Raw genomic sequence first — 23,652 nt, forward strand, 5'->3', positions numbered from 1 at the left:
ATGCCTTTTGTCCTCACTCACTATTTAGCTGTAGAAAGAGAGGACTTATCTGAAAAAGTCAGTGTTCAGAAGTCACTGCATATGTAGTCAATACTGAATGGTTGTGGAAATTTTGTTGAATATCTCTTATTCCATTGCAATAGTGGAAAGACTTTCTTGTTTCCTTTCTTCCATTCCCAGTGAAGCAGTAGTAAGAACATATCCAACACTGCTAAAATCTTTATACTTTTTGGCAAAATTTTGTAACAAACTGTATTTTGGTTTTATTCTCTATTTGGGATTGCATACTCATAGGAAAATACTGGATTGACCCAAATATTGGATGTCCTTCTGATGCCATTGAAGTTTACTGCAACTTCACTGCCGGTGGTCAAACATGTTTATCACCAAAGTCTGTGACAAAGGTATACATTGCTTCTTACCAGACTGCATCTGTGCCAAAACTCTGAACAAATAAATGCGTGTTTATTTACCTTATAGTAAAATGTTAGAATTCTCTTTGTCTCTTTTGTGTGTATCTCTGTGGGATGGCATGTTGGTATATATTCTGTAATGGAGATTAGAGAATAGCGGAGACAACATATATTGGTTTTGACTTTGAACATTGACTTTGTTCACTTATCTTCCATGCTGTTGGAGCTCTTCTTTTGCTTTACTTTATACTTTTCTGTACAAGATATTAAAAACAAGCCAGAAATGCTTCTAAGCTCCAATACTAACTCATCACTTGAGGCAGCTGAGTATAGGAGTGCTGAGATTGCAGTGGGAAGTAAAAAAAAATCATTTTCAACACTCTGCTACCGATAAATGCCTTGTTAGATGGAGAGTACTTTCCTTTATATCACTATTTCCATGCCACTCGTTAGATATACTCCTTAAACCCTTGAGAATAGAAACTTTATTTTTATGGAGTTTTACTTATATGCTTTATCCATTGAAGAGCATTAGTCATAACATAAAGCTCCCACACACATTCTTAAATTTGAAAGATGCCTAAGTGTGATTTAATCTTGCAGAAATTCTTCTTATGTGAGTAAATTTTCTGTCTAAAGGATGCTTACAACATTTGAGGATATTGATGGGATCTGGGTGTTGACAGGCAGAACCATACAGCGGTCTAAGAACAAGACTAATCAGCAGAATGTTGGGAACGCAGATAAAATGCTGCTGCTGAGATGATCTTTGTTTGAATAACATAATCATTTGTTTCAGTTTCCTTATTTGCAAAATAATGGTATCTGCCCTGCTGTGTTGCAGCAAGTTTGTGAGCATTAGCAAATGTTTATGTTTCAGCTTTGAAAATGTCCTATGACAGTTTCTGTGTTTGTAGTATTCCTACTATAGAACTTAACAGGTCTCCTAAAGGAAACAAATCATACTCTTTGGCATTAATCCCCATGTATAAACATGCATACATGCTCCCATGCCTAAACACTGCACATATATCTGCATGTCCCTTCATGTTGCTGTGGCCAGTCAGCACAGTCCAGCTGTAAGTCTAATGATGCCTTTCTTTTGGAGCTTAGCTGGAGTTTGGTGTTGGAAAAGTGCAGATGAACTTCCTTCATTTACTGAGCTCAGAAGCAACCCACAGCATCACAATTCACTGTCTGAACATGCCAATATGGGGATTAAATGAGGCGGGTGACCAGAAAACATCTATTAGCTTCAAGGGATGGAATGGTCAAACGTTTAAAGCAAATACGCTACTTGAACCGAAGGTGCTTACGGACAAATGCATGGTAAATACTTTTCAGCATTATTAAACGCATAATGGAGTCAATGCTTAGACATTATTAACATTCTGCAAATACATAAGCTTTGAGAATATATAATTTTCCCTAGTATTGTAATGGTCGTTTAGATTTTCTTGTTTTGAGGCTTACTACCTATGTTGTTCGGCATATGTCTCTATATGCCAGCCCTTTGATATAAAATTCAACATCTACCCAAATGCAAAAGCAGTTGCAGTAATACAGGGTATCTGTACTTGCTGGTAGCAATGAATTCCATGCAGTTCCAGATTCTGCGAAGGTACTGGAGAGAGCTTAGCACAGATCTAAATTGGCCCTCCAGGAAACTTGAGCAACACTTTCTCTCAGAATGAAAATTCAGTCTTCTGTAGGAGTTCTGCTGAGGTTATCCAGCACAAAATCTTAGGTTTAGACAGGCTGGAATTCAGTTTTTTGACAACTAAATATCAGTAAATTCATTGACTGTCAATCAATTGTTTGGTTATTCAATAAAAGAATAATGGTTAGAAACTGACTCTTTGGCTAATTAAAATATTAAGTCATATTTTGGATTTAGTAAAAATTGGAAGAGCTGATTACCTTTCTAACAGTTGTTAGGTTACTAATAATCATAATCAAGAAATGAGACATTTGGTAAACATTTTGGTAAAACACTACCAAAAATAACAGCCAAGCACCTATGCTTAAAGTATTTTATAGCTCTGCTGTCATTTACAGTGACAGAAGGTGTGAGAGAGTACAGTCTGATCCCATATCGGGATACAAACGTGCCAGGTGAGATTTTTAATCTTAAGATAGAAAGTGGATTTGCTGAGGCACTCAGAAGCTGTTATGCTGCCATCCCTTATTACTACACACTAAGGAGATGCTCTGCGGCTGTCATGCAGCTAAGGTATGGCCACTGAAGCCTCTTCTCCCCACCTTTATTCGGGGCTTGTGTTGTCCCTGAGGAAAAATAAGACATATAGTGATGGCTATTGAAAAATGCCATTTTTCTGTGACATTCTATGAGATCTTTCTCTCTTTCTGCAGGAAGTTGTGTACTGTACAGATTTCCTGCAGAATCTCACACATTCCTCCCTGCGGGGATTTCACTTTTCAGTGGTCTCCACTGTATGTGATAGCTGGTTAAGAAAGGAGTTACTGCAAACATCAAGGCACTCCCAGCCTCAGACAGTATTATAATGTTGTTTCATATTTTTTTAATAAGGTAACAATTTTTTACTGAGTGTTGTTTTTTTTTTTAAGGAGCAGAATAATCAATACAAAGTTCATGTCAAAAATATAGCTCTCATCCCCTATGATTATTTCTCAAGGGCCTGCCGAAGCCGTTCACGTGCTTACAGAGTTTGTGACTGTAGCCCTGTTGTTAAATTCAGAAGTGAATTTCGCGAGCGAGCTAAGAGGCCGTGTGGACGCGGCAGTGCCTGCCCAGGGGCAGACCTCGCTCCCTGGGCCGTCCCGCCCGGCACCTGCACCCGCGCCAGCCCTGCTCTGGAGCGCGCTGGGAAGCTGCTGTTTTGGCAGAGCGCCTGCCTTATCGCACAGGAGAAAAGGCATTGGTGAAACTGGTTCACGACCTGGTGGGAGAAGAAACGTTTCTGTGCACTCCTCCTCTGACTCCTTAAGCCCAGTTTCTGCTTGTGTTTTGAAGCTCATCTTTGATACCAATTTAATATTCTGCTTGTGTGTGTTGCAGATTCAAGACGGCAGCTGGCATAAGACGCAGTTCTTTTTTCACACTCAGGACACTAATCAGCTTCCGGTTGTTCAGGTTCACGTGCTTTCTCATCTCAAACCAGGACAACAGCACTTTGTAGAAAGTGGTTTAGTGTGCTTCCTTTAAGGTTTCTGTCCTGGTTTTTTTTTTTTAACATCACCATGGAGTTGTTGCCTAGATTGAATGCAAAGGTCACAATCCATTGCAGGCACGATTACTGCCCTGAAGCTGAAGAATCATTTCAAACAGAGTTGGGTAAAGAACCTCAGGAAGAAAAGACTTCTTCCTAAGGAGAAATGGCATTTAGAAATAAAAAGAAAGAAGAGACTACAACAACTTTGACAAAGTATGTAATTTTTTTTTTTAAATATTGGTTGGTGCTTTCTTGTATAATTTCCTGGAACTGAGAATTATATATCTGAACATGGAATTCATCGGGACCTCTAGTGTTCTGGTAACCTCCTTAACAGCGCTGCACGAAGCATCCCGAGGAAAGCTGGAGACACACCATCCTGAGCAGCAATACTGACTAGTGCTCCTAAATGTGCAATAGCTTGTGTTTGAAAAGTGAATTATGCCACAGTACAAAAAGTCTTCTTTTCTTAAACACAAAGTTGTATTATAGTCCTGGATGGACACACACATCTTAACAGATGGTACACTACCTCTTACGTGTTTCCTGTCGTGTTGCCTTGGTGCTCCTCATCACACAAGGTGCTCGTGGCCTCAGCAGAGATTATTGGAGTCACTTTTTGTCTTTCAGACTGTATGTGCCGGTTACATTGAGATACGTTTCTGTTGTAAAGGTACTTACTATAAATTGTTGGTCACATACTTCATTACAACCAAAACATTATTTATGTGGATTTCTTGTTTAAAATATTTTTGTGTGCTGTTGTGGAAGTGGTATATGCAACAGAACATTGTATATGGTGCATATAGTCAGAACAGCTAGCTTCTTAGCCATTGTAAAAATTGTGGTAGAAGAGCTACCTACAATAGTTTTGAGTTTTAGATTCTGTATTACGGTTAACTTTTTTGAATGCCAAAGGCATCTTAAAGTGATACATTGTGTATATATTTTGTAACTTCTTCAAAATTTTACTTCAGCACGCCTTTTGAATGGCTGCTGATAAATTATAATCATTTCATCAACTTAGAAATTCCTTTTTTTGCAGTATTTTTAAACAATTTTGGTTTTCTTAAATTAGGCCTACAATGCCTTGAAAAAAATTACCGTTAGGAAAAACAGTCTTTCTAATGATGTGTCTCTATCTGTTTTTAATCCAAAGACGATGCCAAACCAAACTGGGGGGAAGGGAAGTGTTCAGCTTGTTTTACCGCCTGGGTCCACAGGGAGCCACACTTACCAAATTATAATAAAATGAGCTTTAAAACTAAATATTTGTTTTTTATTATTCTGTTTCATATTGTGTAGTTCATTCTCAGCAGCCATGAAAATCCTCTCCGGGGGTGGGGGGGTACCTTTGAGGTGTCACTTCTGCCTGCACCAAGGGGCAAAGCCCATTCTTGGCGCCATGGGCGACTGCAACAACGGCAGCATTTGCTTTGACAAGGTGACATGCATGCACATCCCATTTTACATCGTACCTCGAGCATTAGTTTTCTCTGTGAGAAAATTTGATTAGAGAGAAGGTAAGATTATAGAATGATAATGGTTAGGGAAAGTCTCTTACTGCAATTTTTGCTTTTTCAGGACCATTATACTCTGATAGCGTCACTTCACATTCGCTCGCAGCTCGGTTTTGGAGCTGATGTTGTGATAAATTGGTTTGTTTTGCTGAGGATGTCATGTTTAAGAAAATGTTCTGCTCCCTCTATGTTTCTATTCACAGCGTTGCACTAGGCTTTGAAAATGCGAGGTTTATATTTTGTATGCGTCTCAAAAACAATACGTTTTCCAAAAGGAAGGGCTGGGCGCGCTGCACGGCTGCCAGGGGCCGGCGCCGGCCGGCCGGGCGCGCCGCCGCCGCTGCCCCGGGAGGGCGGCGCTCCCCGCCCGCCGCCAGCCGGCCCGGCCGCCAGGGGGCGCCGCCGCCGCCGCCGCTCCCGTCGGGCCCCGCGGGGGGAGGCGCCGCCGCGCCGCCATGGAGGACCCGGGCGGCGCCGCCGACCCGCCCGGCAAGCGGAAGATGGCCCTGCGCAGGTAGGGCGGCGGCGGCCGGGCGCTCCTCACCGGCCTTCAGCGCCCGGCCGCCGCCGCGCCGCGCCGGGGTGGAGGGTGGTGCGGACCGGGCAGGCGGGCAGCTGCGGCCCGGCCCGGGCTGCGGCGGCTTCTCCGCACGCGGCGCCGCGGGGCCTGCGCCCGGGCTGGGCCGCTGCGGCGGGGCCGGGGCCGCTCCGGGCCTTCGCGGCCCTCCCGGCCACGGGGCGCGGCAGCCCCGGCCCCCGCCGTGGCCGCGGCCCCGGCAGGGTCAGCAAGTTGTGCCGCGCCGCGCCGCCCCTGGGCCTTCTAGTGGCTGCCTCCTTAAGGGCCGAGCTCAGTAAGCCCTGTTCTGGGAACCTTCTCGCTCTGCTGGGTTTTTTCCAGTGAGCGATTTCTTGCCCTAACGGTCCCCGGAGCGTTGCCGCTCTAGAGCTGCCGGTCGCGTCCGGGCTGGCGCTCCGCCCAGCCGGCGCCGGGGCCGGGGCCGCGCCAAACACCGTCAGTCTTACTTTTTTCTCTTTAAGCGTTGAAAGTGATGGTTTTGTGCTGTTCTCAGCAACTTTATTGGAGTGGATTGAGGGTCATTTTTTTTTCTGCCACGCTTGTGGGAATTAAATGAAAAATGATAAATTCTTCCTTGAAAATACCAAGAATATTTTTCTAAAAATGGAAATATATCAGTTATGGTAACCTAGCTTGAAAGTAGAAGAAGTCTTTCTAATCAGAAAATACTTTAGCCTACATGTGTAAAAACTTGCATGTTGTCGCTAGGAGGTTCCCTAACTGTAGCCTTTGCTTTGCTAACAGCCAGGGGAAAGTTTTGCTGAGTTGCATCATCTTTATTTTATTTCACTACAGAAATGAGACGCAGTGTTCAGGTTTTGCTGTGAATTGGGAACGTAAATGCCCCAGTTACAAACACATGGAAGGCTGCATGTGAGATGCACCCTCTGAATGATGTCAACATAGAAAAGCACTGCTAGACCAGGCCGTAAAGCGTAAGCTGACACAGCCTTGCTGTGCTTCCAGGTCTGCAGTTACCGTGTTTTTCTTTCTCTCAAGCATCTCTGTGCTGTGTTTTAATATGGACAAGACCCTTATATGTGTTGGGAGATGCTCCCCATAGCTGGTATATTATTCTGCCACCTGGCCTAATCCAAAGTATTTGTATTTCCTCTTTCTGCTTTCACGCTTCAAATGGCTTTTTCTGAAATCTGTGAACAATAGTGTAGCACCTGGCTGTTGAGCAGAAGCCTTCCCAAGCCAGTTGGGCACAAAGATGCCACTTTATTGAGAGGTATGTTTTCTTTCTTTTAGATGTGAAACCTGTAGTGAAGAAGAAGCTAAGTACAGATGTCCACGATGCATGAAATATTCATGCAGGTATCTGTTATCTGAATTAAACTGTTCTTTTTCTTTCTTTCTTTTTTTTTCCTCACTCTTGTGCTGAACCTGGCTTGTTAATGGATGGGGTTTTTTGTGTGTCATTTCAGTCTGTTGTGTGTAAAGAAGCATAAGCTTGCACTGAGCTGTAATGGAATCAGGGATAAAACAGCATTTGTCTCTGTAAATGAATTTACTGACTTGAACCTTCTGAGTGGTAAGGCTATTCCTTGTGCTTTTTAAAATTCATCCTTTTTAGTAGGCTAGCACTACATTTTTTTCCTGTTCTTCTTTTACCTTCAGATTATCGTTTCCTGGAAGATGTAGGAAGGACAGCTGATGCTGCTGCTCGAGATATTTCTGTGCATAGGCCAACAACAAATAAATTTGTAAGTTTTAAATTAGGAACTTGGTCAGTTGGAAATAAGCTTGAGTTTCTTTGAATTCCCACCGAGGCAGTCCCAATCCAGACTTCAGAGTTGATACCTTTCCTGGGAAGGTATGAATGACCCTGAAGTTTAGAGCCAGAAATCAAAGAAATCTGTAGTTCTATGTAAGAGTAGTACTGATGACTGCATCCAATTGCTTAGAAGAGTGAATTGCCAGTAGCGTATGCTCTTAAAAGAACTGACGTGGCTATTCTTGCTGTTTGACATTAAGTTTGTGTTAAGAAAGCCTGAGTGTTCCCTTTCCCTTCCACCTTCACAATTTCCTTGAGTTTTTAAGCACAGTATTCCCATGTAAGCAATGAGGTTTTTTATTACGTGCTTCCACGTTCGTGTACCAAATGAAGGCAGCTAGAGCTTTCTAATGAATAAATCATTCATTTATAATGAGACAAGGAAGTAAAAGCTAATCTGCTATGGATGGGAAGGGATTTTGATTGAAAATCTTCCAGTTGTTTAAAACAGTAATAAGATCATAAAATATATGGCGTTTCCTGAAAGTTTTGTGACAAAACTGAGAAGACCAAGATCAGGAAGGGGAGAAGAAAAATCCACTCTAGTGTACTTCTGCTCACTGATATGTCATAGAAAGGTATCAGAGCCATGTTGTTCTCCAGCCCTCTGAAGGCATGTAAACGTAGCATTCAGCTGCTCGGTTGGGGAGAATTCATGTTGGTGTTTTATTGCAAAGTAAATTCAGAAGACTCCCAGCTTTCCCCTTAGACTGAAGTAGCACTCTGTGTCTGCGTGTACTTGGTTACGGGGATGTCATGAGAATACATGCGCTGAAGATGGTGAGATGCTATATAGGGTAGCAGTTTTTAGGGTTTGGCAGTAGGCACGTTTATAGAATGATATCCTTAGTGTTACCTTCAGATCAGATTTCGTCAGAGCGGATGAGATGGTGTTTGTACATCCCTTCTGCTAGCTGGGTTCTAGCCCCAAAACAGCTCCGTGGGTGGTATTACATCCACAATGGCTGTGTGTGGCTTTCACAGTATGCTTAAATACCTTTACTAAAAAGAACTCATAGGCATGCTGGCTTTTAACCTTGGAAAAACTTCACCTGAAAGTGTTTCAGGTAGTTTCCTCTGTTAACTTTTTCTTTTGTGAGTTTGGGGGGGGGGGGTGGTAAAAGCCATTACTGTATTAAATGTGACCTTTTCTATAATTTTCCCAAAATTCCCTTCAGAATTACTCTTTTTTGTTTTCAACTTTTGATTATATTATTCACGTTCAAATATGTTTTTATTTTTTAATAGATAAATTACTTGAGAAATAGAGCTCGGAGACATAATATCAACCTCAAAACTCTGCCCATTGGATTTACAAAAAGAAGAGAAAATTCAACCATCTTCAATAAGAAGTAAGTCTTTGGTTAGTTATAATCGGCAATATTTTGTTTTCACTGAACACATAATGATTTGAGGGTCTGAATTCATACTGATATGCTTTCAAAATCTGTTAGATCCACAGACTCTTTAAAGGAGCTATTTAAATTTAGTATTTCCTGTTGCGGGTTTTCATTTTGTAGGCTCTTCAGGCTCAATTTTGACAGCTTATACAATTCATGCTTTATTTTTGAAAAACAGTACCATTCAGTCGCAGGAGGAAGAAGTCAATGCTGTCATGTTTTTCATCTTCTGTTAACTGACATTCTGAAAAGGCTTTTTATGGTTTTGTTGCTAGAGGAAAAGAACTTATCTTTAAAGGTTACTGATAGAAAGTGAATGGTTGCTGAAAATCTCTATCCCTGAAGGAGGAAGAAGACTGTCCTTAGGTCTGTTGTTCTCAAAACAGCTGCTTCTAAATTGTTCCAGTTATTTCTGTTGCATGCTGTGCTAAGGGTTGAAGCCTACTGGAGTATGTGAACACTTGATATGGCACTGTCTGGAGAGACAAGCGCAGACAGACCGGCATGAGTTCAGGAAAAAAAGCTAAGATAATTTCAGGTCTTCTTTCCTTTACCCTCTCCTGCGGATTTTCTCTGATATTCAGAAACTGTATTTTAAAGATATTTTTCTGCGGTGAAAATAATTTAGAGTACTTCATTAGGACGGGAAGCAGGTCCAGAGTTCAGCTCTGTGATTGGACTGGGGGCAAATCTAAATGCCTTCTGACAGTAGTCAGCTGTGTCAGATATCGCTGCTGGCTCCTCCTGTGATTTTCTTTGTGTCCTTAGTTGGTGGTGAGTTTCTGTTCCAGGACGCGTTTTTCCGTATTGTTCTCTGTTTACTGACGGATCATGATCTAAAAGCAATGTTTAGAAGAGAAACTCTGAGCGTGCTTGAGTGACTAGCCACCAGGTGTCTCTCTCTGACAAACTAACAAGCCAGATGAAAGACTGCAGAATACACTCTCATATAATTTGTTCTGTTTTGAGGCAAAGCATGATTTCTCGTTTTTGCAGATACGTTATTCTTGGTAGAACATAAGGCATACAAGAGATTTAGAAACGTAACTTTTTAAAGGTCATACTTTACCAGTTCTAACTGCCAGAGAAAAACCATGGAGGACTCATGGAAGGAAAGGAAGTCTGGCATGTTTTCTCTTCCCCATGCCCCAAGTTTATGCATCAGTGAGGCTCTCTTCTTTGCTCAGGAAAGACTAGAGGATAGTCCCAAACCTTGCAGATGCTAGCCAAGTAAGCAGAGACTGTCTGCATCTATGCTGATTTCTTTTTTTTTTTCTTGGCTACATGCTCTACCATCTATAGGTATCTTGTGCTAGGCTTGTGCTGCTAAAGTATCTCAAGCTTAGAGCTCAGTTTAACTTTCCTAGAGAGTCTCCTAAATGTCATGGATACCTGGCGCAACACAAGCCTCCCTAGGAATACAGGGTAGGAGAGTAGGCTCAAAGAGCAAGAGCAAGTGTGAAGAGCCCTGAGACTCAGGGATCAGTGGCTAAGGAGGGTAGAAGAACAGAACAGGCAAAGAGACAGAGTTTTTGGTCTCTCTTGGTAAGATTCTGGGCCTGGTGCAATCCTGTGCTGACAGAGATTTGCCTTCACATAGCATGTTTTTCAGGTTTTGTTCTCTGGAAAATCTTTTTGGAGTACATACTGAAGCACAGCTCGTGTTGGGAATGAATTCAATCTTTGAGTGGATTTTGCATTCACATGTTGTTTTTTCTAAGGGAAGCAGATTTAAAACCTAAGAAGATGGGGCAAGGAAGGTGACTTATTGGCAAATAGTCAAGGAAGTATTTTACAGGCTGCCTGGGAAAATACCTTACTTTTTTCTCAATAGTAACAGTCCTTTCTTTAAAGCGTTAGCCTGTAAGGGACTTTCAGATTTCTTCGTAAAGGACTTGATCATGTTTCCCATCCTTAAGAGGATGGGAAAGTAACCATCTGTTTCCTGCAAATGTGGTTCAAGGCTATGGAATATGTACTGTGGTTACTACAAAAAGTAGATGCTTAGAAATAGAGTAAAACATACTGTAAAATGTGCTTTTGCTGGGGGAGGGGGGAACAGCAGCTTGTCCTGAATAGCAGTTCTCTATCCAATCTACAGTAAGTCATACTGGGGCTAAAAAGTTGAAATTTTATATTGTACCTTCTTTAAGGCAGAGAAGAGGCTTAGTCACTGATAATGTTAGAACCTTTTCCTGTCAAAACGTTGTTTCTTAGCCTTCTAAGATCCCCATGCTTCCTTAGATTGCGTTGAGGTTCGATGTGTCTCATACAGCTCAACAGCAGAAGTTATGATACCTTTAAACAATAGGTTCTGGAGATAGTTCCCCCAGCCAAACACATCCCAGCCCTTTCCTTAATGTTGACAGATTCTGCCATTGCTAGGTATCAGTCATTTTGTGACAATCCCTCGAATACTTTCTGTTGCTAAACATTATCAAAGTTATTCTGCCTTAGGGTAAGCGGTTTTGAGCTAATTATTCAAGGAAGGGTATGGCTCTCAGAACAGATGCAAGCTCATCACTTGAAAATGCATTAAAGTGCCTCTTCACGCATTCAGAGTAGCATTTTATGTGATTTGGCTCCTAAAGGATGTATGGTAAGTATTGAATGCAGCCTGCACCTTCCTGGTTTCAGGTTTAAGCCAAGCTAAACAGACAGGTAGAAGAAACAATTCTTGCTACAATATGCCTTTGTTCCTTTTTTTAAAGGGTAATATAGCCTGAATATAACAGGAAGTTTTTTTTTTTTCCAGTGACACTTTTCAGCTGGATCAACTCTGAACCAGCTCACCACAAAGCTTAAGCTACCAAACTTAGCAGCTAAAACCAGTCTGAGTACAGGCTGCTGCAATCCTGTTTCGTCTTTTGTGCTAATACCGTTACTCATGCAGCGATGACCTGTTTGAATTCACTGATCTAGATAAAAACTGAGCACCTTTTTTAAGTTGGCACGTTTTGCCTTCTTTTGTTATATGGATGCCTGAGGAATCAAACCTCAGATTTAATCGAACTACAGAGTTATCAGCCGTTCAGCACCTATCCCATGTGATTTCATGACACCCATTACCCCTTTGAATGTAATACTCAACAAAAAGTTAAGCTATGCAAAGAATTGCTTTATACAAGCTTAGCAGTTCAGTGTCCAGGGTCTGGTGTGTCAACCCTTGTGTACATCTGAGCTCCTCATGCTGTTTGCCAGTGAGGATTTGTGGAGGGGTTGCTCCTGAGGGTGGAGATGGGAAGCTACACTACATATGCGCACAGAAAGTTGGGAACAGTCTTTTCTGATGTCGTCTTCACGCTTTCCATGTGAGCCAAGCCGTTAGGCTGTACAAGGCAGGAGCGAGAGTAATCCAAGACAAGGAAGTACAAGATGTATTCTTGTGTCATCCCCTGCCCCTGCCAGCTCTGGAGGACAGATCAGTTGTTGTTTGGATGTATTAACCAGACTCTTCATTTCCTGGTTTCGGTTAGTTTGTTTGCTAAATTCAGTGTTGTGGAAGCATACGTGCCAATGCTAGGTAACACACAGCTTAGACTAATTTGTAATCTTGAAAATCTAGCTAATGGAGGGCCAGTGGAAAATGGAGTCTGAGTCCAGTTTATAGTGAGCTCTTACCTATGAGACGTCAGATTTAGAAGCGATTTCTCAAATTTTTTTTTTTTTATTGCTTCAGCCAACTTTGTCTGTGATGCCCCCATTTTACAGCGTAGGTGATAGTTCCCCTTCTGGAAGCGTGCTGCCATGGACTTGGGGCGGACTGCTGGCGCAGGGAGCCTTTGGGAAGGGGGTGGGCAGCGCGACGAGGTGGCAGGTTGGGACGAGGGTTGGGGAGCAGTGCAAGCAGAAGAGCATAGGGAGCACTGGGGCTCCTAGCTGCCTGGCAGGAGGTGGTTGAGCAGCTCCCTCAGCTCTGCTCTCCCTGCTGCCCTGCTCAGGCTGGCCCTGCCGCTTACCCATAGCGGTCTCCCTCTGACTACATATCCACTCTACTCACAGCACCAAAACCCTTCTCACCTGTCCTCCCCGCAAACAGGATACAGCTCTCTCCTCCCTAGTGGTGGGCATGCTTGCAGTTTGAGAATAGCTGATCAGATTATATGGATGGGAGAGGAGGGAATCGTTCCCTTTATCTCTATTCTTTGATTGAATACTGAAAACAAAATACAGTATGGAGACTTAGGAGTAGCATCATATAAATGATCACTGGTGTTATGGAATTACTTTGAGGTACACTGGAAAATCCCAAAACAATAACTCTTCTATCCTCAAGTAGATCAAAATTAATTTTTTTGAAATGTTGCTGATATTTAGAATTTATCCGGGAGTTATTTGAGCTGTATTTTGGGCTAACTTTACGCTGTTAGACCTATTAAGCTTAAATCTAGGAGAGCAGGAGCCTTGTGCTACCTTCAGTAAATGGGTAGCTTTTCAGAAGATCTGCTTTTGAATATGAACACTTACTGAGCTCTGCAGCTGAAACTTTTTTTTTTTAATAACTGAAATATTTTACTCTCATAATGAAACTGATGGTCATTTTGTTTATTTGCAGAGTTTAAGCAGGACAGGAATTTCATTCTTTTAAGATAATTGCGGTTTGAGTGACTCAGCCTTGACAGTGTCGCTTTGATTTATGCAGGAGACTCGGTTCAACCCCAGCATGTTTAATTATTGCAACACATATGGTTAGTAAAATCTCCTGCTGTTGTGAGGCCCCTTGATAGAAGACCATATGTGTTACAAAGGAAGTGCACTTCAGTTTCTTCATGGATTGTCTTGCTGTTTACTGTGACTAGGAAACACTTCAGCCTTCAGTAGAAATCGTTTGGTTTTACTGTTTATACATCAAACTTCAGTTAGGAATTAGCTTAATCAAGCTTCAGCTAAATTGAGGCATCCTCTTTTGTGTGTTGTTGTTAGAAGCTACAAAGCAAATTTGGCATTATGAACTTTTTTTTTTTCCCCAGTGAAATCCCCCATGCATGTTCTCTTATTTTAATAGGGTTTTTTTGTTGTTGTTGTTTTCACAAGAGAGAACTTGGACTGAATCTTTGTTGCTTAAAAGAAAGGCAGTATTATCCAAAGGAGTAGATACTCAATGCCCTGTATTTCAGTTCACCTTCAGTGCACCGGGTAAGAGTACTGGGTATTATCAAAGTTAAAGGATAATGGTCCTTCATTAAACATCTCTATTTCCTTTCCTTCTTTTATCAATCCGAATTAGTGTAAGAAATACTTTAGTACTTGTGCTTTGCTGTAAGGTAATCCCACGTACTCTTCTTAAACATCTTAGACTGTTAGTTGCTAAATAGAAACAAAATGCTCAATGGATCACTGTCTTTCACAGGCTGACACTAAGTATTTGTGCAGAGCCAGAATTGCAACTGGTATCTTAATGATGAAATAAACTGGAACTTTGAGTCAATTTCTTTATGAAAACGTATATAGAAATATAAAGCCTTCTGCAGCAATCTAGGCAAAATTCTATGCCTGTTCAGAGGAAACCTAGCTCAAAAAGTTAAGCTTTATGAGATATTTCATAAATGTTTTGAGAAATATGCAGGTGTTGGACCCTTCTGAAAATCCTCTAAGGCATTTACCTGCATCTCTAGGTCTCTAAGTCCTTTGTAGATCTCTCCTTTACTTCCTAGCGGCTGTACTGCCTACACCCACAGTACTTGGAGCATCTTCCCAGGTACTGCATTAACTGTAAAAGACAGTGAGAATCTTCACAGTTTTTCAGAGAATTAGCAGAAATTAACAGCTACTGTATATATTCCTGCTACCTTTGTAGCATCAGAAATACTTTCAGTTGTTACTGTCAAAAGTTTAAAAAAAAACAGGTAGCTCTGCAAAAAGACTGAGGAAAAGTGAAATTGATTATAGAAAATAATTTGGGGGGAAAAATTTGGGAGAAATGAAAGGGAGGCAGATGCTTTGCTTTAGAAGAACAGTAATGGCAAAACAGCCTGTGCAGTTTAGAACATAATTTGTAGCTACATCTCATGCGGGAGAAGAGGTCCTTGGCTTCTCTTTCACCCTCTGATTGGTTTCCATGCTTCTGAAGTAGCCAAAATAGGATGTGAAGCCAAGCAATGCAGGGATGGGCTGTGATACTGCTTTTAATGACATCAAGGATGTGCTGTTCCTCATCCAGACCTGTGCTGTTTGGTAGTTTTATAGTCAGTGCCTTGGTATTCAAGAAAACCATGGAGTGGCATTCCATGGCCACTTAACGGCATGGAACGCTTTAAGCACTGAGCTGTTACTCAACTTCGGATGACTTACTCAATTAAGCCTTTTCATGTAGAAAATGAACATGGTACATGTCAATTATATTTGAAGGAAATACTGCCCTGGGGAGCCATACTGGAAAATGAAGTCAGTGAAATCTGGAGCCAGGATATCTAATTTTAATCTGAACTTTCTGTGAAGCAACTTTGATAACATCTACAGTTGACATCAAGTTCTCTAATCATGCAGAAATCACTGATGGTGAGGAATGCTTCACTATAATAATAGGCATCCAGCAGATTATTACGAATTTGTTCTACTTACGGAAACTCATTATACAAAAGTAATGCTATTTTTCGAAGACTTTATTTTACAGAGAAGTGTATGAGGCTATTTCTTTTTTCCTTGCCCCCTTCTGCACAGTTCTTACTCTATCTTAGCTCTTTCTCTCTGCTATTTACTTTCAGACAGGAATGCTTTCCAGAGAGGTGAAGTAAATAAACCCTGCCAGTTTACATATTAGCATGCTGAAAAATCAGCGCTTCTGTTTTTCCGAAGTGTAACTTTTTGACAAGAAATGACATTTTTAACTTCCATGCTCATATTTCCCTGATTTGTAGCCCTTTCTGAGCACTAGTCCATAGGCTGAATTGTGCCTGGAAAGGGGAGGGAGGATGAAAGTCTAAAAAGATCCTCTAAGCTGATTATACAGCTGCAGTGATGAACGGACGATGGCTCAGTGAGCCGACAGGGGACTGGTGTTGCATGCGAGATCACATTCTGTTGTGAGACTACAGTTTCTACAAATATACAAGGAGTACTCTAAAACAGCAAGTACAATTATGGAATATTTCTTTTTCAGATGCCCATTGCAGAGATGGCCATGGGCATGTATTTAGGCCGCGTGTGTTTTTCTCTGATCTAGAAGTGGAAACAGATGAACTGTGATATAGAAGATCTGCAGTACTCCCTTTGCTTTGGCTATCTTGATTGAAATAATTTGGGATAAAGGAAGTCCGTATCAATAAGATAACAATAAGAGTTGATCACTTACAATAGAAGAACATATTCTGTTTGATCAAATGTGGGAGGTGGTGAGTTAAATGAAAAAAATGCTAGAAAGCCTTATTTTAGTTAACAACATAAAAAAAAGGCCTCGTTTGAACAGTTCTGCACAGTAAGTGCATATTTTAGTAAGTGTGCCCATCATTAGTGCTTCCTGCAGAAAATGGTGGTGTTGAGTTTTCTAAGTTTTAAAGATTACCAACTTTTACTAAAATATTGGGAAAGTGCTTTAAGTTAATACAGTACCATGTTAATATATGTCTGAGAAAGGAATCACAAGCTTGTTAAGTCAGTTGAACTGGTCCCACAATCCTTTCAGTACTCCAGTTTGCTGTATGTATACAGCAAGGTTGGTGCCTCCTTTAACTGCAAGATGAAAAATTGCAAAACCTTGTTTGACCTATCTTTCAAAAAGTACCAAACCTCCAAGAGACTCACAGGTTTTGAATTATCTGAAAACATACTTCAGTTTGGGAGCTGGAGACTGTACCATAGCAATGTGCCAAACAGCGTGAAATCCGTGAGGCAGGGTCCTATGTCAGCTTTTGGTTACATATGCTGTGTAATTAACCACTTCTATGTTATCCTCCAGCTCTGAGCACGCCATCTTCTTCCCTCTTTCAAACCTGATCTGTTGTAATGTGATCTGCTCGTTTAAGGAAGTCTCCCTTATTCTCAGCTTTATCGAGCTCGAGCATTTAGATGTGAAGAATCACAAAGCACATTGCGCATCTCCACTGAGTCACGTGTTGCTTTGTGGGCCTTAGCCTTCATTTACTGTTTTTTTTCAGATTACTAGCTAGAGTTCTTGCTTGCCTGCCCTTTGGAAAACACTAACACTTACTGATTTTACTTATACTATAGGAAGTAGAATTCAGCTCTAAAGCTCAGCTTTCTCCTAGGAATGACTAGATGAGGGAATGATTGTTTATTTGGTAAGTGCACTTTGTAGTGTTTGCATTTAAAAAGTAGCATCACACTTAATTGAACTTAGCAACCAATTTGTTGTCTACTGTTTTGCAGTACATGCTACTGGATGCACGTACACTTTTCTCTGTAGCCAACTAGTCCCTGCTGGATAATATTTCATCTGCCTGATAAGCTAGTTAAACAGCATGTTGGAACAACAGCATGTTATTTTTAATCGTAGTACCAAGACCTTTGCAAAACTGATACTGGTTACCTTGGATATAATGATTCATAGATCCTAAGTAGTGAAAAATGGTACTATAAGAAGTTCCCACGCCTCAGACAGATGTCTAGCCTCTTCTTTCTAAATGGTAGTCGTTCCTTTGGCCTTTCTGCTAATCTTTACTCTGAGCCATGACTGTAAAATTCTGAACCAGAGCAGACTGCCATGCCCTGTTAGACTGTGTTTTGTTAGAAGATATTCACTTACAGATTGGGGGAAATTGAAGCAATGAGAAGAAAAGTGGTTTATCTTAAATCAGTCAACAGTGACTTAAGCATCTTTTCTGCAGACAAGTGACAAAGCCAGGAAGAAGTTTTCTGATCTAGAAAAGTATCCTCTAGGCAACACAGCCTTTCTTAACATGGTATTGCACTACTAAACCACGTTTTAGTAGTTTCTGTTCTGAGGTATTAATTATGCTAGCTGGAAGGGGAACGTGGTCATACCACCAATGAACTGCAAAGGAGTACGTGAGATCAATTTTTTGTCTCTACCACAAGCTTCCTGTGTGACCTTTCTGTAAAATATTGAATGTCTCTAACTTCTGTTATCCCTGTTATGACAAAATGTAGCACCCCGCACACCACACCCTTTCCTATTTAGATGATCACTGCCCGAAAAGACTAGTTTCTCATTTTGTGTAGAGCTTGGCCCGGGCTGGGACCTCTGGCTATTATCATTGCAATGGGTTGGCCACCTGTCCAGATGGTATGCCAAAAACATTTCCCTTTTCTCAAATTAAAGGGCAACTGTGCACATAGCTGCTCAGCTGGGAGATGCTTCTTCTTTAAAGGTGATATGTGATTGAGCAGTTGATCAGTGGTATCTTGCCTACGTTTGTAAGGAGGAGATTTTTCACCTCCTGAGGATGCCAAACTTGGCAGAGGCTAAGAGCTGATGGCTCTTTCAAGGTGCCTCTCACAGGTTCTCCCCTTTTACTCTTTGAAAATGCCAGTCAAAATCTGACATTATACATTGTCTTTTCCATCTATGTCATAGGCTACCAAGCTGTACCATGGAGAAAAAAACACGAGCAATAGTTGCCAGCTAACATTACTGCGACGTTAAGAGTATGCCTTTCTTTTTCTTTTCAGGGAGCAAAAGTTTTACTGGCATTTGAAACTCATGTTTCCTCACTGTCATGCTGAATACACGTTAAAAAGGTATAGAGCTTGAAAAAAGAAATTTATAAAGTATAAATTAGTCTGCTAGAAATAAACTGCAAGATATTTTGATGTGTTCTCAACTATTTCTTTCTTACAAGGTAATCTCAAGTATTATTTTTGTCTTTATTAAAGAAGTATTTAAGTTTAAATAAATTATTTGAAGGTCTGTAGTCCCTTTCTATTTGAAAGCTAGAACAAATCTTACTTTCAACTTGAGTAACTTTACAAAATGTTTGATGGCTAGTCTTGTGTAAATAGAGCAACTTGTGTATAGGATATGACCATCACGTATACACCTTATATACTATACACTTAACATGCTCTGTTCTCATGGAGCAGATGTTCAACAAGATTTCCTTTCCCTCCTCGCCATCGCACTGAAGCTGGCCTTCATTTAGGATGCAATAGTTGCACCGTTCCCTTTGTAGGAAAGCCAACAAGTCCATTTTACCAAGGCCAAAAAAAAAGAAGCTTCTATTAACAAACCTTTCTCTCTTTTTTTCCCCTCATCTAAGTTTTTCTACCCTGAAGGGAGATGAGAAGCATGCTCTGTCTACTCTTAGGGCTGTAGGAACAGCATGTTTCTGCTGCAATGTTAGAATCAGAGATATGCATCTGTTTACTCCCTGTAGATCCTAATGAAGTCCCAGTGTTGAAATTGAGGCAGAGCTGTCAATTAGCTGTGCTCTATTGATACACAGTTAAAATTGTCCCATAAATTACTTAGTTGTGCCACTATAGTTTGCAAACATATAGCTTTCTCTGTACGGCTTCCTTGTATGACTCAGATAATAGCTTTTTGTGTACATGATGAACCGTGTCTTATGTATTTGATTTTTATCTTTGATGAAAGGGTGCCTGAGGATAAAACACTCTCTGATATCCTTAAGCCCTATATTGATCCAGTGGAGTCAGATCCTGTAGTTTGTCAAAGGTATGTACTGAAGAACCCTTTTGTTTTTTTCCTAGTTAGTCTAATTCACTAATAAAAGGACAGAATGGTTCTGAACAGATCAGTTAACACTTGCTGCAATTTCAGTATGTAGAGTTGAGTTCTCGGACAGCAGTATACCCTTAATTCCTGGGATGAAAAGCATCCTAACATTCACTAACGGACCTTATGTGTATTAGGCACCAAATTTAAAGCAGGAGAAGTTTAAGAAATTGATTCCTGACATAAAGGTCAAATAAAGCAACTGAAATCCTAAAAAAAGGTAACCAAAATTAACCTCAGGGGTAGCAATGAACCTTTTCTTTGGAAGAAGTAGAAAAACATACTAGTGACCATAGCCCCAATTTATAGCAGATCTTTAGCATGTGGCACATGATTGTCTTTATGAACAAATGTACTCTCTTGATTCTTGACGTGCAAAAAGTATCTGTCTCTTACTGATGATAAGAAGAAAAAGTCTGAAGTACACAATTGTTTCTTCAGCTCTGTCGCGTTTTCTTTTTTTCAGATTAAAAATCTATACAATGTCTCCTCAGTCAGATATACAAATTTTAATGAAAATAGAAAACAGAAGACAAAACTCCACCAGGTAAGATTCTTCTTTAGCTTGTGTGATTGTTAGCTAAAAGTAATTTTTTTAAGTTTTGAATATACTTTCTTCTCTTTAATATAGCAAGTAAAGATTACATAATCTCTGGGATTAAACTGCACTGAATAACGTGCAACCATTTTTAAAAAATCATTTTAAAAGGTTATTTCTTTGTCTTTTAATATGTCAGCGTTGAAATTTCTGTGCAATTAACTCTGAGCAGTAAATTCAGGTGACTCATGCTTGAACAGCTTCAGCAGTGAACAGCACCCACAGCAGCGTTGATGGAGCAGAGCATGCCTGTACCTGAGCTGCTTCAGCAACAGTCCATGCAAATATCTCGGTGTTTGCAGTGAAGATGGGTTTGTGTTAAACCCTGAATTAATGTATCGAACATCAGAAATGTGGGCATCCGTTCCCTCTGCAAGCTCCTCTGTGGAGATATTAACCTCCCCAAGAGAGTTGAAGTGACAGCTGAGGAGGGCTATCGTTTTAAAATGCTGCAACAAAAATTATTTGCTTACTAACACCCAGTCACTGCATCTAAAAATAATACACTTTTCTCAGTGGTACTAGTTCATCACTCTGGGTGCAGGCTTTGAAGTTTCCACAGTTCTGACTTCTGAACAACAGCTTTGTTTCTATAAGAGATAATAATCTTAAACTTCAAAATTAAACTTAAAAAAAAAATTTTGATATTACAAATACCGTTTTGAACACTCCACCCTGTTCTCATTGTTACTGAAAAGGATATGTACTAGCCTTAATATCATAGCTTATTGTGGTTGACCAGTGATTTCCTAGTTAGGATTCTTAAAGTACATTCTTTTCTTCAAATGTAAGAAAAATTCTGCTTCCCTGAAGCATGTGATATTTCTAAGGAAAAATAATAGATATGTTAAGAGAAATCCTGTTGTAAATGGACTTCCTGCTTGTGTTAGATTTCATTTCATAATAACTACTTTGCAAAAATGCATGTAACATGCTTCAAAATTCAAGTCCCTTATATAAACTTTTCATGATTTTTACTTTTTTTTTTTTTTGGCAATCATTTGAAATATGGATGTTAAAATTTGCCTTCAGAGAATTGTCAGCTATAAACCTTTTATTTTTGAGTAAAATATCTGGACCGATTTCCATTTATTTCAAAATGGCCAAATTCTGTGTGCTTAGTGGAGCTGTTTTGTTCCCTGCACGCTCATTCCCTCCACCAGGTCTAATGTTTGGGAGTAAAATCTATGTATTTTGATGTCTACGTGACTGTATTATGTTTGGAAGGACCAGACGTTGCAGGTAATTGAAAAATGCTGAGAGCTTTAGCTACCCTGGAAAGTTCAGTGCAGAAGCACCAAGGCAGGTGCAGTTCTCTCTCTACTGTGTTTCCCAGTGCTTCACGGAGGGGACTATTCAGCACCAGCACTTCAACCATGCAAGTGCCTGGAACCAGGCTGTGTATAGTGCTGCACCCTTCTAGAGCTCAGGCTGGTGAAATGAGAACAGAAACACAAAAAAAAAAATTCACATTTGAATATATTTTTATATTTTTAGTGAGCTCTTCTGCTCCTCTGTCAATAGTTGTATTCAAGATGGGTTTCCAGAGATTAACAGCTTTCACCGTCCCCTCCTTTGTACTGAAGTTAACACAGCAAAAACTGAAGTAAAATCAGTTCATGATGTCATTGCTGTGCATCATTTTGCAGTACGTGATTGGAAAAGCCATATTCATACAGTGATATTGAATATTTGTTGGTATTTTTTAAGTGTAGTAATATTTATGCATGGTTGTGTCTTGCTCATGTTTTGGCTTTTAGCTTTTGGAGTCTTTTTTAGTTACAGAAGTCTTAATGACAGTTTAAAATGTTAGGGGAGCAAAACATTCAGAGAATGTTGTTTTCAGATAAGTGCTTGGTTTCTTACATCTTAAATTTTTAAAAGAAGGAAAAACAACTTCCAAAAACAACTTCCATAATAGCATGTAAAGTTCAACTTTTTATCTTTTAACTAGTGTAGTAAATTGCATGCGAGGCTTGGGAAAGCAGCCAACTTGGTGTCCAAGTGGACAATCTCTTGTGCTCATCAGTTTCTTTTGTTACTTACCCATTTCAGAAAATGAAAATAGTTATAACACTTCCTTAGTTCACAGATTTTGTTGGGAGAGAATTATTTTTTATGGAACTTTTTAAAAGAAGCTCAGAAGTTGTGCTACACTTAAAGAAAATAAGTATCCTTAAGCTTGAGCCCCATCCTATATTTCCAGAATCAGTTATGTTGGTTGAGATATTTATGCCCTTGATAGCCAAGTCATAGTAGTGAGTATTCATCTCACTTAGTGAATAAGAAACTTAAAAACAACTGTAGAAAGCTCAGAATAGAGAAGTGGTTTCTCTGAAAAATGTGACTCCTCACTTGGAAATTATCTGAATCTGTTTCCATAAGTCAGGGGAGCAGGCCCAGCTGCGGCAGCGCAGATAGGTCAAGGAGGCAGTATATTGACAGAAAATTCCACTCTGCAAAGAAAAGAGCACACTTTGTTTGAAACGATTGTACCACTATGTCAGCAGAAAAGCATCTTCTGTCAACAGAAGCTGACTGTGTGCCAGCAGGCTCTGTCGGTGTTGTTCTGCTAGCATAGTTGTCGTGATAAAGGCTCTATGAGGGAATTTAAATTTTTACTAGAGTAAAAATTTAAGAGAGAACTTATTTTGATTTCTTCTGCTTTTGGCTCTTCCCAGTAGAAGTAATTTGAGGCTCATGGTGTCCCATTCTAAAAATCAGTACCTGGAATTGCTGTGGAAATACTTGCTAGTGAAACAGACTGGCTTGCGGCTTCCTAATGTTCTGTGTGGAGCAAAAGCTGCATGCTGACTTCTGTCGCACCTCGGTTTCTTTATCCCTGTGCCTCTGTGGGGATTTGGGAACTGCCTGCTTTGTCTAGTCCTGTCCTGTGCCACCTCAGCCTGCCAGATTTTTAGGTTTACCGTTCCTGCAGTATGGCAAAATCCTCTCTTGTCACTTTGTGGGCAGATTGGAGGAGCAGGATTGGTACAACTTACCAATACGTGTAAGGCTACGTGAACGTCCTGTTATCCAGCGCTTCTGCTGCGCCCACCACAGAAATGACTTCTCCACAAGTACTAGATACTAGGAAGACTTTAAAGATACAAGTTGTTGAATCAGATGTTGTTTTTAGGCTTAACAGAACCTCTTGAGAAAAATACTTTTCATAGTTACGATTACGTATTATTGAGGCAGTGCAGTGGTGTTTCAGAGACCATCTAAGCGGGATTATTATAGGTTATAAAATGTTAGGCTTCCAGTTTCAAGATAACCATTTTACAGAAGGATTTTAGTATTTCCTGCGAATGTTTATAAAACAGGAGTTTGTGGTTTAGTTTTGGCTGTTTTCTGTTTCACAGCAAACAACCATTTTAGTTTGAAGGTCCTTTGCAGAATGTTTAAAATTTTTTTTGTTCTTTCTTTCTCCAGAAATGTAGACTAGCCATCTAATACACATTTCTGCTCCCTCAGGGGAGTTCTGCAGAACTTTAAAAAGCAACCGGATAAATC

General features: G+C 40.4%; 2 protein-coding genes across 2 annotated transcripts in view; both read left to right on the top strand.

Moving 5' to 3' along the window:
- Positions 1-4,876, top strand: part of COL24A1 (collagen type XXIV alpha 1 chain) — a 154,482-nt gene extending 149,606 nt beyond the window's left edge. The window contains exons 58-60 of the mRNA XM_068952617.1: positions 295-404; positions 1,527-1,742; positions 3,454-4,876. Coding sequence (XP_068808718.1) covers positions 295-404; positions 1,527-1,742; positions 3,454-3,600 — 473 coding nt within the window. The 3' untranslated portion in view covers positions 3,601-4,876. The remainder of the gene's footprint in view (positions 1-294; positions 405-1,526; positions 1,743-3,453) is intronic.
- A 670-nt stretch (positions 4,877-5,546) lies between these two features.
- Positions 5,547-23,652, top strand: part of ZNHIT6 (zinc finger HIT-type containing 6) — a 35,749-nt gene continuing 17,643 nt past the window's right edge. The window contains exons 1-8 of the mRNA XM_068952621.1: positions 5,547-5,641; positions 6,959-7,024; positions 7,135-7,241; positions 7,328-7,413; positions 8,733-8,836; positions 18,473-18,541; positions 19,398-19,478; positions 20,005-20,085. Coding sequence (XP_068808722.1) covers positions 5,583-5,641; positions 6,959-7,024; positions 7,135-7,241; positions 7,328-7,413; positions 8,733-8,836; positions 18,473-18,541; positions 19,398-19,478; positions 20,005-20,085 — 653 coding nt within the window. The 5' untranslated portion in view covers positions 5,547-5,582. The remainder of the gene's footprint in view (positions 5,642-6,958; positions 7,025-7,134; positions 7,242-7,327; positions 7,414-8,732; positions 8,837-18,472; positions 18,542-19,397; positions 19,479-20,004; positions 20,086-23,652) is intronic.

The sequence above is a fragment of the Struthio camelus genome, chromosome 8 (assembly GCF_040807025.1).
Source record: "Struthio camelus isolate bStrCam1 chromosome 8, bStrCam1.hap1, whole genome shotgun sequence".
Classification (NCBI taxonomy): domain Eukaryota; kingdom Metazoa; phylum Chordata; class Aves; order Struthioniformes; family Struthionidae; genus Struthio; species Struthio camelus.